Source organism: Spermophilus citellus (genome assembly GCF_964194105.1).
Source record: "Spermophilus citellus genome assembly, chromosome: 4".
NCBI classification, from domain to species: Eukaryota; Metazoa; Chordata; class Mammalia; order Rodentia; family Sciuridae; genus Spermophilus; species Spermophilus citellus.
Genome location: NC_138185.1, coordinates 136,431,338 through 136,446,017, shown reverse-complemented (window position 1 = coordinate 136,446,017; position 14,680 = coordinate 136,431,338). Strand labels below are relative to the sequence as shown.

The 14,680-nt window shown below is 35.2% G+C and overlaps 1 protein-coding gene across 2 annotated transcripts in view; it reads left to right on the top strand.

Annotated features, from left to right (window-relative positions):
• SNAP23 (synaptosome associated protein 23) overlaps positions 1–14,680 on the top strand; it is a 39,112-nt gene that overhangs the window by 22,885 nt on the left and 1,547 nt on the right. Inside the window, exons 6-8 of one of the 2 annotated variants that reach the window (XM_081289615.1) lie at positions 5,483–5,515; positions 8,626–8,784; positions 10,257–10,401. In XM_081289615.1, the coding sequence (XP_081145741.1) occupies positions 5,483–5,515; positions 8,626–8,784; positions 10,257–10,401 (337 nt within the window). The remainder of the gene's footprint in view (positions 1–5,482; positions 5,516–8,625; positions 8,785–10,256; positions 10,402–14,680) is intronic. The other variant, XM_081289616.1, reaches the window with a different exon arrangement.

The following is a 14,680-nucleotide window of genomic DNA, read 5'->3' as shown; positions in this document are numbered from 1 at the left end:
AAATAAATGTGTTTTTTAAAATTTTTTTTAGTCGTAGATGAACACAGTGTCTTTATTTTTATGTGGTGCTGAGGATCGAACCCAGTGCCTCACACATGTGAGGCAAGACCTTTACCACTGAGCTACAGCCCCAGCCCCAAATAATTGTTTTGTTTTTAAAAGCAATTAACAAAAACAATTTTGAACTATCCTCTAGTTGAAATAGCAGTGTCTGCAGGTTGAATGATTAATTGCTGCAAATATTTATTTTTAAGGAGTTTCATAAACATTAGTAGTTCCATCTCGTTGTCTCAATTGGTATGATAAACCAAGAATGGCATACAAAGGTTTACAAATACTTCAGTGTTTTTACTCCTCAAGAGTTGGAAATGGGCTGGGGATGTGGCTCAAGCGGTAGCGCGCTTGCCTGGCGTGCGTGTGGCCCGGGTTCGATCCTCAGCACCACATACCAACAAAGATGTTGTGTCCCCTGAGAACTAAAAAATATTTAAAATTCTCTCTCTCTCTCTCTCTCTCTCTCTCTCTCTCTCTCTCTCTCCCTCTCCCTCTCCCTCCCTCCCTCTCCTCTCTCACTCTCTCTTTAAAAAAAAAAAAAAGTTGGAAATGGAGGACCTTATGTTAATCTTTCATAATTGCTTGCTGGACTGTTTTAGTTTTTGTTTTGGTCATGAGAATTTAAGATTTCAATGTTCTTCCTAGCCTTGTCCATTGGCTTCCTATTTTAACACAAGTCTGTTGACCCGTTTCAACCTTGGTTGACTCTCTGAAAGTCCATATTTTAGTAACTATGATTTATCATTCAGGGTTTAGCTGATTACTTTAAGCAAACAAATTATAAGTGCACAGATTATGCGACTCAAACTCTGAACTATGTTTTGCATATTTCTGTCTTTCTCCTGTGTTCCTTATACCCTCTTGGAAGAGTGAGGAGGGAGTAAGATTAATTTCCTTCAGATTAGATGTTAGAAGAACAGAGAGGAAGAAGTCCTCTCTAGAGTCTAGAGCAAGATCAGCTTTAAGTCATGGGTTGATAATAGAAAGGGCACTGAATCCTAAAATGGCCAAAGTTCATAGAAAGTGGGAAATGGAGTTATATAAGTATTCATTTTATTTCTCTTTTGTATCACAGCCAACCATAGGCAAGCTTTTCTTGAACATAGGTGTGTATGGTTCTCTAGCAATCTTCAGCCTCTAACCTCAGCAGAACCCTTTCTCAGTGGATTCAGAGAAGAAGGCACTTCTTTTTTTTGGGGGGGAGGGTGGGTACTGGGGATTGAACTCAGGGCCTCTTGACCAATGAGCCACATCTTCAGCCCTAATTTGTATTTTATTTAGAGACAGTGTCTCACTGAATTGCTTAGTGCCTGCCTCGCCTTTGCTGAGATGATCCTCCTGCCTCAGCTGTTGGCCACGTACCCTGGCAAGAAGGCACTTCTTAACAGCTAGAGTCAAGTGGCTTCTATAACAGAATAGAAGAGGAGAGATTAATATCCCAGTTTAAAGATGTCTGATTCTTTTTTATATATATTTTAGTTGTAGATGGACACAATACCTTTATTTTATTTATTCTTTATATGTGGTACTGAGGATCGAACCCAAGGCCCCACACATACTAGGTGAGCGCTCTACCGCCGAGCCACACCTCAGCCACATGTCTGATTTTAATAGCCTTTCTTGGCTGGGCATGTTGGTGCTTTTCCTGTAATCTCTTATTTGGGAGGCTAAAGCAAGAGGATCACAAGTTCAAGTCCAACCTGGGCAATTTAGCAAGACCCTGTCTGAAAATAAATAAATTAAAAGGGCTGAGGATATAGTTCAGTAGTAGAGTGCCCTGTGTTCAATCCCCAGAACCATGAAAAAAAAAAAATATATATACACACACACACACACACACACACACACACACACACACACACACACATATTTTTTTGGCCTTTTCCCCATCTATTTCCTTTGTATACACTGAGATTTTGGTTGCTTTGACATTTCTTGTTCTCAATTCTGTCTCCCATCATTCCTGCCATGTCTTCTTGATCCTTTTAATCGTATCTGATAGTCTGTTTCACTTGGGCTCAGTGTATAAACAGTCATAACATGAGCTTCTCAAAGGCAGACACAGGAACCTTAATCCTTTTTTGTATAAGGCTAGTATTCTGGTAGTACTAACAACTGGTAATAGTAATAACTCAGGTCCACATGTCTCTGTCTTTTTCTCTCTCTCATTTTGGATTGATACATAATAATTGTTAAGGTCTACAATCCTACCTGCTATTCAGAAATCTAAACTCTGAAAGCCAAGGGTTTTGTTTTTGTTTCTCTTTTCCATAATGTTGCCACAACTCATTAGGCTACAGAATACAAACTGAAGCCAGACATGGTGGCACACACCTATAATCTCAGTGATTTGGAAGGCCAAGGCAGGAAGATCACAAGTTTGAGACTGGGCAATTTAGTGAGACCCTCTCTTAAAATAAAAAGGATTGGGTATGTAGCTCAGTATGTCCCTGGGTCATGAACTCTTAGTACTGCAAAATAAATAAATATAATTAAAAAAAAAGGAAGTAGTGCACACTTAGAATTCCATCTACTTGGGAGGCTGAGACAGAAGGATCATAAGTTCGAGGTTAGCCTCAATAACTTGGTGAGACCCTGTCTTAAAATAAAAAATATAGCTCAGTGGTGAAGCATCCCTGGTTCAATCCTCAGTACTCCACCCAAAAAAACAAGGGTGTGGGAAGGCTGAGAGTATATATTGCTCAATGGCAGGTTACCTGAGAATTCATTCCCAGTTCTGCCAAAAAAAAAAAAAAAAAGAACTGAAGCTTTAGAAAGTTTTTATCACTCTTTTCTCATTCTTTATAGTGAGTAAACATTCCTCCCAGGTGATATTGCTAACAGTCATAGATGCGTACGATACAATTATGTACTGACTTTCAATTTATAGTATTTTTTCCTCTGGGAAAAAAAAAAGTAAATACAGTAATTTGAAAGACTTCTCACATTGGTAAAACAAGCCCATGATTTAGGACTTGTTGAATTATCCTGTCTATTATACTTTGCTGGCCAATGTATTAGGAAAATCCTTGGTGAGATTCTGTAGATTTTGGAGAAGGTACAGAGCTCAACAGTATGTTCTTTAACTCACTAAGGCTGATCTGCTGCTTAGACTGATGTGTGGAAGTTATCAAAAAGTAGAGCCAATGCTGTTTTTAAATATGGCATTGCTTCTCATGAAGTACAGACAGCTAAAGGTGGCTATTTGATGATGCTGGATGGCTTCCATCCTCAAGGAATAATGGTTAGCTCTCACATGGGTAGATAAATATTCTGTGATGGGTTTGACTCCTCTATTTGGAACACTGCATTTACTTACCTAAATTCTTGTATGTCAAAGAAAGGGTACTAAATAAGCTTCATCCACAAAGTTACTATATACCATATAATCCAGTCAACTTGATGATATAATACAGTGACCTTTATAGACTCACTTACATTGGTAGCTAGTACATATATCTTTTTAAAGATTTGATTTTTATTCTACACAATGGGACAAATACATACAGAGAAGTGTGTCTGTTTTAGTCTTCCCATAGTTAGAATATATGTATCTCTGTCTTTTAATTGTTAGAATGTATGGATATTGGAACCAAAGTTGGAAGTGGAATTATCTTTGAAAATTCTTTACTATGAAAACAACTACAACAAATAAATCAAGTTTCTAATAAACATTGCAAGCTTTTACAGTTAAAAAAATGTAAATACAGAAGTTAAGTAAACAATGATGTACTGTCATTGAACTCTATGCTACATTGCTTGACTTTGAGAAGAAAAGAATGAACCTTTTTGTTATTGATGTTTGCTGGTGTATTGCTGAATAGAAACTGTCTTGAGTAGATTTGTTCTTTCAGATGTTTTTGTTCGAAAGGATAATTGAAGCTAGGTCAGCAAATCTTTTATATAAGATATGGAAAAATAGCTTTACTTAGAAGAACTTGGAATTAGAAGCAAAATTTTTTGTTGTCATTGTTTTTGTTTTTTTCCAGTGCTGGGGATTGAACTCAGGGCCTCATGTAGGCTTGACAGGTGCTTTAACACTGAGCTACATCCCCATCCCTAGGAGGAAATTGTAACTACAGATGATTTTTTCTAAGGAACTATTAGAATTTAATAAGAGACTATGAAGATTAGACTTAAAAATTTCAGATAAATGACATTAATGAACATTTGAATTCTAAAAACAAAGTAGTATATAGTCTTTTTAAAAACCCATATTTTTATTTTTGTTCTTTTTCTATATCTGTTCTTTCTTTTTTTGTTTTTTGTTTTCTCTCCTAATCCTGTATTCATTCCCTAATACGTATATTTACATTCCCCTCCACCCCTCATACTAGGGATTGAACCTTGGAAGCACTCTACCACTGAAATACATCCTCAGCCCTTATTTTTTTATTTTGAGACAGGGTCTTGCTAAGTTTTTTTTTTTTTAAAGAAAGAGAGAGAGACAATTTTTTTTAAAAGAGAGAGGGAGAGAGAGAGAGAGAATTTTAATATTTATTTTTTAGTATTTGGCAGACACAACATCTTTGTTTGTATGTGGTGCTGAGGATCGAACCCGGGCCGCACGCATGCCAGGCGAGCGCGCTACCGCTTGAGCCACATCCCCAGCCCCTTGCTAAGGTTTTGATGCTGGCCTCAAACTTGGATCCTCCTGCCTTAGCCTCCCAAATAATCCTATATTTTTTATACTGATAAATTATAATTTTAATTAACAAGAGTTTAAAAAGAGGCACACCTGGGAAGTCACAGAGTAGTAAGCTGTTTGAATTCTCAGTTTAATGATTCTTAGGCAAGGTATTTTTCGTTTTTGCCTATTTTACAAGGTACTTAAAAAGTCTAACATAATGGCACCTACTTTGAAAACAAATTGGTATTTCTGAACGAATTGCTAGAGAAGTTCAAAATTGGCACAACAGGTTTTCTGTTCTAATCTTAAGTCATATTGAGGTTAAAAATTCAGCTTGGAGTGATTAAAATAATTAAAGAATTAAATTTCATTCAACAACTGAGTGATTCCTCTATCCTACTCACTGGAGATAACAAATATCAATAAGATATACCTATGGTCCTGCCTGTTGTATATATCATTACTATTTTTTTTTAATGCTATGCCTTACATGATATCTGTAGATACTCAGTAAAAACTTATGGCCTTGAGAAACTGGTTGGCTGATGGGAGAGTTTGACATAAAAAGATTTTTTTAAAATTACATTGCAAATAAAATATATAATAGAAATAATTAAAAGACATTTATATCTCTAAAGAAAGAGTGAGGAAGTTTCACAATATCACCCTTTAATGTTTGCTTTCTCTCATAATAATTTTTATAATTTTAGGAAAAAATATCACCATCCTAATAACATTCTGAGGAAAAATGAAATGTGCTATGTTTTAAATAGTTTTCTTGCTTTTCTTTTTATCTAGATTCTCAGATGTTGGTTGTTTCTATGAAACCAGGCAGGAATTTGAATGCATTATGTTTTTAAATCTCTAAACCTGTTTCTGTTCTGTTTGACTGGCAATTACTATTTTCTGCATTTCATTCTCTCACCTAATCTTTTCCTTTCTAATCTGCTTACTAAAAATGAAGATTTAACATCAGAAGCCGGGCTCAGTAACTGATCAAAGGGAACTTTAAGATGCAGTCTTATGGCGCAGTTTGGGCTGCTAACCTGCTACTTAAAGGTGATGCTTCAAATGGCTTTTCTGTGCATGTGCATGGTTTTGTGAATGATGGAAACTGTCTTAAAAACCGTGCTGTGGTGTGTAATGTAAAGTGAATTTGTTCTTGATGGGTGCTATCTGACAAAAGATGGACTTGATAAAAAGATCTTGATTTATGATAACTCCCTTTGATTAATGGCTCCAAAAATTAAGTTTTTGCTAACTAACTGTAAATATATCCAAAATAAAAATACTCCTGAAATTTTCTAAGTTTGAAATAGATTGATCTTTGTAGAGAGCTGTGGTAGTCTAGTTCTTAATCAAAGGTAAGGGAATTGAGATTAAATGCATCTCTTATTTGATAAGACTTTGATTTCAGGATTCTGTCTCACTAAATTTCCTTACTCCTTTCTATTCCTGAATCAGGATTTCCTGATTCAAGTTTTGCTTCTAATAATTTGGATTCCCCCTGATTTAGGCCACTACCAAATCAAGGAATTAGTTAATTCTTGGATGGAATTCTCAGAAATTAATCACTAATATAGTCATCTTAAATCTTATTTGGAATAAGATGGAATATAAATTTTAAATGTTCCATGTGTACCTTTCTTTAACTTGTTATTATTTGTCCCATAATTCCTATTATGTCTTATATTAGCTTACAATCATTTTATATTGAATTAATACAGAGCTTAATTTTTCATGGGCGTTAATCCTTTAGTCAGTTTACCAAATGTTTTATTTACATTTTAATGTCTTGAATCCTCCTTAATTCTGGATGTTTATAAAAATTATGAAGACAGTGATTAAATGCTTAAAAAAAAAGCATCTGATTCCTATCCTTTGTTTGCCCTTTTCTTTTTTCCTGTCTGATCATCCAAAACACTTACACTTACTCACTCATATTACATTTGGTAATATTTGATCCTTTTCTCTTCAATATGAAAAAATAGGTAATATATTTGGCCTTTTTTTTCTTATTTTTGTTCAGCTCATGCAAATGTTGACGGAAACCAGAACTAGAAAAAGAAGTTGTTAATGTTTTTGTGCTCATATCTTGATAATTACTGTATTTTCTTCTTTTATAGAAGCTTTCTGAATTAAGGGATATTTCAAATTCTTTTTTTCAAAGTTGCTATTCTAAAATGAGACATTTAAATGGAAGAAAATGTGATAGTTAAAGAACTGACAATCAAGTATAAATCTAATGTAAATTAATATATTCATCTTAATCTAAGAAAACAGAGTTTTGTTTGTTTTGTTTTTATACCAGGGATTGAGCCCAAGGGAGCATAGAGCCACATCCCCAGCCTTTTTAAAATATTTTATTTAGAGACAGGGTCTTGATGAATGTGCTTAGGGCCTCGCTAAATTGCTGAGGCTGGCTTTGAACTTTCAATCCTCCTGCCTCAGCTTTCTGAGGTACTGTGATTACAGGTATGTGCCAAGGCACCTGGCTCCAAACAGAGTTCTCAATCTCATTAAAATTTATTACATAGCTGGGCACAGTGGCACAGACCTGTAATCCCATCAATTTGGGAAGCCGAGGCAGAAAGATCACAAGTTTGAGACTAGCCTGGGTAATTTAGCAAAGTACTCTTTCAAAATTAAAAATAAGGGGGTTGGGGCTGTAGCTCATTGTACAGCATTTGCCTTGCATGTATGAGGCTCTGGGTTTGATATTTTAGCACCACTTAAAAATAAATATATGAATATATTTTTTAAAAAATTAAAAATAAAAACAGCTGGGGATGTGGCCCAGTAGTAGAGTACCCATGGATTCAGTCCCCAGTACCACATGCACAAAGAGTTAATCACAGAGTTGCTTAAGCATTTTATCATCCTGAAGGCTAATTTCTTCACAGAACAGGGCTGCATATTTTAGTTTGCAAAAGTTAAAGTCGGGTGCATGCCTGTAATCCCAGCAGTTCGGAAGGCTGAGACAGGAGGATCGTGAGTTCAAAGCCAGACTCAACAAAAGCAAGGCGCTAAGCAAACTCAGTGAGACACTGTCTCTAAATAAAATACAAAATAGGGTTGAGGATGTGGCTCAGTGGTTGACTGCCCCTGAGTTCAATCCCTAGTACCCCCAAAAAGAAGAAGAAGAAGAAGAAGAAAAGGTAAACTCCTAAATAAAAAAGCCCTCAACAGAGAATTTGTAACTGGCACCAGTGTGGCAAGGTGGTTATTTATCAATTGATTGTTCAATTTGGAAATAACTTGTGTTTTTCCTTTATGCATTTTGCTTGTTTATTATTTTTATTTTTTAAATATTTTTGTTTTAGTTGTAGATGGACACAATAACTTTATTTTATTTATTTATTTTTATGTGGTGCCTCACACGTGCTAGGCGAGCACTCTACCACTGAGCCACAACCCCAGCCCCTTGTTTGTTTTTTAAAAAAATTCTTTTTGAAATTTTCATGCAAAACTAACACAAAACTGATCTGCCGAAACTACTTCAGTTCTAATAAGACAGAGCAAAGAACAGGGTCAAATTATTACCTACTCGGTCTTCTTACTCTATCATCCCTTTTCAACCTCAGAGATGCCTTATTTTCTTTTCCCTAGCATCCATTAACCTCTTTTCTAGAAAATGCTACAGGCTGAGGAGCCTGAAAAAATCAAATAATTGCATTTTGCTATTTGCTAACAGCTTAGTGCAGATTTAATAGTAGTAGCATTTGGGCTGTTTAAAAATGATTTAATGGTAGTGGGTTTACATCACTAATCTTTATCATATCTTCTATTACCATGGAGCTTAGTATAGATAATCTAGATTTCGTTGTTTGCAGCTTTTCTGCTAAAGGTATTAGTGTCATCCTTAAATTAACTAGCACTAATAATCACAACTCTACTTCTCCTGCTTTTGGTATGTTTCTGTACTCCTGATTCTTATATAGGACGAAGAATTTTGAGTCTGGAAAGGCATATAAGGCAACATGGGGAGATGGCGGAGACAATTCACCTAGCAATGTAGTATCTAAGCAACCGGGCCGAGTAACAAATGGTCAACCTCAGCAACCAACTACAGGAGCAGCCAGTGGTGGATACATTAAACGGTATGCCAGCTTCTCCCAATATTTCTTCATCTTTCCTAATGAATGGCTCACTTAAGAGGTTGGGTGTAGTTGTACATGAAGCCTAATGCTCCAAACAGAAATAAAATTTATTCTGCTTTAAAAATGCATTTAACCTGGGCATGGTGGCGCACACCTGTAATCCCAGTGGCTGGGGAGGCTGAGGCAGGAAAATCACAAGTTCAAAGCCAGCTTCAGCAAAAGCGAGGTGCTAAGCAACTCAGTGAGACCCTGTCTCTAAATAAAATACAAAATAGGGCTGGGGATGTGGCTCATTGGTCAAGTGCCCCTGAGTTCAATCCCTAATACCCAGAAGAAAAAAAATGCATTAAAAAATCTGTCTTCTGGGGGAATAGGGAAGGATGAAGGAACTTTGGATTGTTTAGAGGGGAATGAGGGGAGGGGTGGCGCTCTGGGGATGGGAAGGACAGTAGAACAAAACAGACATTATTACCTTATGTACGTACATACATACACTATTGGTGTGACTCTGCACCAGGTACAGCCGCCAGAGGAATGAGAAATTGTGCTCTGTTTGTGTACAATATGTCAAAATGCATTCCACTGTTGTATATAACTAATTAGAGCAAATAAAAAGAAAGAAAAAAAAATCTGTCTTCTAACAAATGTTGACCATGGTTGTTGTTCATGGATAATGAGATTGATTTCTCTATATTTTTTAAGACTTTCCAAATTACTGAAGTAGGCATATTTACTTCTACAAATAGGATATATATGTCACAAAATGTAACATCTAAAGCAGGGGTTGGCTTAATTCCTATAAAGATATCTGTAAAGGGCTGGATAGTAAATATTTCAGACTTCAGTCTATATAGTCTCTGTTACAATTACTCAGCTGTGTTAGAGAAAGTAGCCAGAGAAAATTTGTCAATAAATGAGCATAGCTGTGTTTAAATAAAACTTTACTTACAAAAATAAGGTACCAGGACATGTTTGGCTCTTCATGCACAATTTCCAACCAGTTTCAGAACAATGGTTCTTAATAGGTGTACATTAGAATCACCTGAGAGTTTGTTAAAACATAGATTGATGCAGATATGGTAAATGCATGTCTGTAGTCCCAACTACTCAGGAGGCTAAGGCAAGAGGATCACTTGAGCCTAGCAGCTCAAGGCCAAGCTTGGGGAACATAGCAAAATCCTGTCTAGTGGGAGAAAAACAAAACAAAACAAAAGTACAGATTGCTGGGATCCAAATATAGTTTCTTATTCAGTACTTCTGCAAGGGTGTGAGAGTTAATATATTCTTGTGTTTAACAGGAATCCAGGTAATACTGGAAATCACACTTTGGTTCTAATACTTGCTGAGCATAATATTGATTACTCATCATTTTTTATTATTTTTTAATGACTCATTTTTATGAAAATTAAATCCAGATTTAGTTTATTGTAACTCAACAAAAAATACTAAAATTAACTCTCCTTTTGTGACAGTATAACTAATGATGCCAGAGAGGATGAGATGGAAGAGAACCTGACTCAAGTGGGCAGTATCCTAGGAAATCTAAAGAACATGGCCCTGGACATGGGCAATGAAATTGAAGCTCAGAATCGACAAATAGACCGAATCACAGAAAAGGTAAAAGCCTTTTATGGCCATAATAAAATGAAACATCCAATCTAGTAATTGTTTAGTAATGGACATCTATGTTAGACACTTTGGGGGGAAACAATAGAATAAGATCCTGTCCTTATAGGATTTTACAGTTTTGATGAGGTGGCAGTTCTAACACATTAAAAACAAAGGTAGAATCCTCCTATGTTGCTCATAGCATTTGGTTTATTTTGTAACCACAGCCTTGGGATAAAGTTGTTTTACTTAAACCTTAACACATAAAGCTTAGAATCTATTCTAACCTTTGAGTATGATTCCCTTCCCCCATAAATATTGCTTTTATTTTATTAACTAGTAGCATATAGTCATGTGAGCAAACGAAAATTGTGATTCTTTTTTTTTTTTTTTTGCATTACATGCTATATAAAAGATACTGAAAGGAAAATGTTTTTCAGAATTTGGAAGTCAAATCTAAAAGCCACAGTTGATGAAAATCCCAGTGTACTTTAGAAGATGGTCACTTTTAAAGCTTGGCTCTCTGTTGAATCACTTATACTGGATTTCTTTTTCTTTTTTGGTGCTGAGGATCAAACCTAGGTAGGGCCTTGCACCATAGTAGGCAACTGCTGTAACACTGAGCCACATCCCCAGCCCAGTGGATTTCTTTTGAAGCAAATAATGGTTTATAAGATGCCTTTAAGGCTATTGTTTGGTTTTAGGCTATGTATTACCCATGATTTTAATTTAGATATCAGTGTAGGTGGTAATACATCTGTTCCAAAGATCTTTTTCACTCTCTGTGGTTTAGACCTAGAGTAACTCCATTGGAATTCTGTGGTTCAGAGAGCATTGTTATCATATTTCATTTCATCAGAAATGCTATTAATTTTTTTACCACTTAGAATAATGCTGGCCTTGGGTTTAGCATATATAGCTTTTACAATGTTGAGGTATGTTCCTACTATCCCTAGTTTTTCTAGTGTTTTGAACATGAAGGTGTGCTGTATTTTGTCAAATGCTTTTTCTGCATCTATTGAGATGTATGATTCTTGTTTTTAAGTCTATTAATATGATGAATTATGTTTATTGATTTCATATGTTGAACCAACCCTGCATCCCTGGGATTAATCCCACTTGATTGTGGCACACTGTGTTTTTGTATGCCATTACCAGATTTTTTTTTTAAGATACTACCTTTTTTTAAATACTTTTATTTTATTTATTTATTTTTATGTGGCGCTGAGGATCTAACCCAGCACCTTGCACATGCTAGGCGAGTGCTCTACCACTGAGCCACAACCCCAGCCCCTAATTTGCCAGAATTTTGTTGAGAATTTTTGCATTTATGTTCATCAGGAATATTGGTCTGAAGTTTTCTTTCCTTGATAAATCTTTGTCTGGTTTTGGTATCAGGGTGATATTAGACTTATAGAATGAGTTTGGAAGAGTTCCCTCCTTTTCTATTTCATGGAATACTTTGAGGAGTGTTGGTATCAATTCTTCTTTGAAAGTCTTGTACAACCTGGCTGAGAATCCATCTGGTCCTGGGCTTTTCTTGGTTGTAGGCTTTTGATGGCATTTTCTATTTCATTACTTGAAATTGATCTGTTTAAATCATGTATGACCTCTTCATTCAGTTTGGGTAGGTCATATGTCTCTAGAAATTTGTCGATGTCTTCCATATTTTCTATTTTATTAAGAGTGTAAATTTTCAAAATAGTTTCTAATTACCTTTTGTATTTCAGATGTGTCTGTTGTGATATTTCCTTCTTCATCTTATATTTTAGTAATTTGAGTTTTCTCTCTTTTTCTTTTCATTAGTATGGCCAGGGGTTTATCTATCTATTTTATTTATTTTTTTCAAAGAACCAACTTTTTGTTTTGTCAGTTTTTTCAATTGTTTCTTTTGTTTCAATTTCATTAATTTCAGCTCTAATTTTAATTATTTCCTGTCTTCTACTGCTTTTGGTGTTGATTTGTTCTTCTTTTTCTAGGGCTTTGAGATTTAGCATTAGGTCATTTATTTATTGACTTTTTCTTCTTTTAAGGAATGTACTCAATGCAATAAACTTTCTACTTGGTACTGACTTCATAGTGTCCCAAAGATTTTGATATGTTACATCAGTGTTCTCATTTACCTCTAAGAATTTTTTTTATTTCATCCTTAATTTCTTCTACTATTCATTCATCATTCAATTGTGTATTATTTAGTCTCCATTTGTTACAGTAACTTCTACTTTTTATTTTATCATTGATTTCTAATTTCATTCCTTATGGTCGGATAGAATGCAGGGTATTTATTATCTCTGTTTTTTTGTATTTACTAAGAGTTGCTTATGGTCTGTTTAGAAGGAGCCATGTGCTCTGAGAAGAAAATATATTTGCTCATTGATGGATGAAATATTCTATATATGTCTGTTAAGTCTAAATTATTGATTGTATTATTTAGTTCTATAGTTTCCTCATTTAGTTTTTGTTGGAAAAGATCTGTCCAGTAGTGACAGAGGTATGTTAAAGTCACCCAGTATTATTGTATTGTGGTCTATTTGATTCTTGAAATTGAGAAGGATCTGTTTGATGTACATAGATGCTCCATTGTTTGGGGCATAAATATTTATAATTGTTATGTCCTGCTTATATAAACTTCCTTTAAGAAGTATGAAATGTCCTTCTTTCTCTCTTCTGATTAACATTGGTTTGAAGTCTAATTTATCTGAAATGAAAATGGAAAACCCTGCTGGTTTGTGCAATCCATATGAGTGATAAGGTTTTTTCCCATCCTTTTACCTTCAGCCTGTGGATGTCTTTGCTATGAGGTGAATTATTTGAAGACAGCATAGTGTTGGGTCTTGCTTTTTAATCCAATCTGCCAGTCTATGTCTTTTGATTGATGAGTTTAGGACATTAACATTCAAGGTTAATATTGAGATATGATTTGTATTCCCTGTCATTTTGATTTATTTCTAGTTTTTGATTTCTCTTAGGTTTGGTTGAATGTCTGTTTAGTGTAGACCCTCCCTTTGCTGGTTTTTACTTTTTTTTTCCACTGCATCCTCATGGAGTATTTTCTTGAGAATGCTCTGAAGTGTAGGCTTTCTAGTTGTGAATTCTTTTAATTTTTGTTTATCATGGAATGTTTTAATTTCATTTTCAATTCTGAAACTTTGATTTTCCTGGATATAAAATTCTTGATTGGCATCCATTTTCTTTTAGAGCTTGAAATAAAATTATTCCAGGACCTCCTAGCTTTGAGGGTCTGGGATGAGAAATCAGTTGAAATCCAAATTGGTTTCCCCCTATATGTAATTTGATTTTTTTTTCTCTCACAGCCTTTAAGATTTTATCTTTATTCTCTGTGTTAGTCATTCTCATTATAATGTGTCTTGGCGTGAGTCTGCTGTAATTTTGTACATTTTGGTCCTGTAAGCCTCTTGTATTTGATTTTCCATTCCATTCTTTAGGTTGGGGAAATTTTCTGCTATTATATCATTGAAAAGATTGTGCATTCTTTTATTTGTATCTCTGCTCCTTCATCTATTCCGATAACTCTTAAATTTGGTCTTTTCATGTTATCCCATAATTCTTGGATGTTCTATTCATGGTTTCTTATCATCTTCTCTGCATGGTCAACTCTACTTTCAAGAGTACATATTTTATCTTCATTGTCTAAGGTTCTGACTTCCAAGTGGTCTAGTCTGTTGGTGATGCTTTCTTTTTTTTTAAAAAATATTTTTCAGTTTTAGATGGACACAATATCTTTATTTTTATTTGTATATGGTGCCGAGAATTAAACCCAGTGCCTCACTCATGCTAGGCAAGCACGCTACCACTTGAGCCACATCCTCAGCCCTGTTGGTGATGCTTTCTATTGAATTTATATGCTTGGGTTAAAATCTACTGTCTCCACTTTCTAGCTACATGATTTACTAAAATTTATTTACATCTTATTGGGGGAAAAATGCTATTGAAGATCTGGGCATAATGGTGTTTGCCTGTAGTCCCAGCTACTCTGGAGACTGAGGCAGGAGGATCACTTGAGCCTGGGAGTTCAAGGCCAACCTGGGTAACATAGTGAGACCCTGTCTTAAAAAAAAAAGAAGAAACTGCCATTGATTGTAAGATGCATCCTAGTTTCAGATGGGTTGAACTATGAAAAAAATATGTAATAGAATTGATGAAATACTGGCAAGTTCTGTGCATTAGGATTTTTCTTTTTTTTTCTTTTTTTTTTAAAGTGGCCTATCTTTTTTTTTTTTTTAAAGAGAGAGGAGAGGGAGAGGGAGAGGGAGAGGGAGGGAGGGAG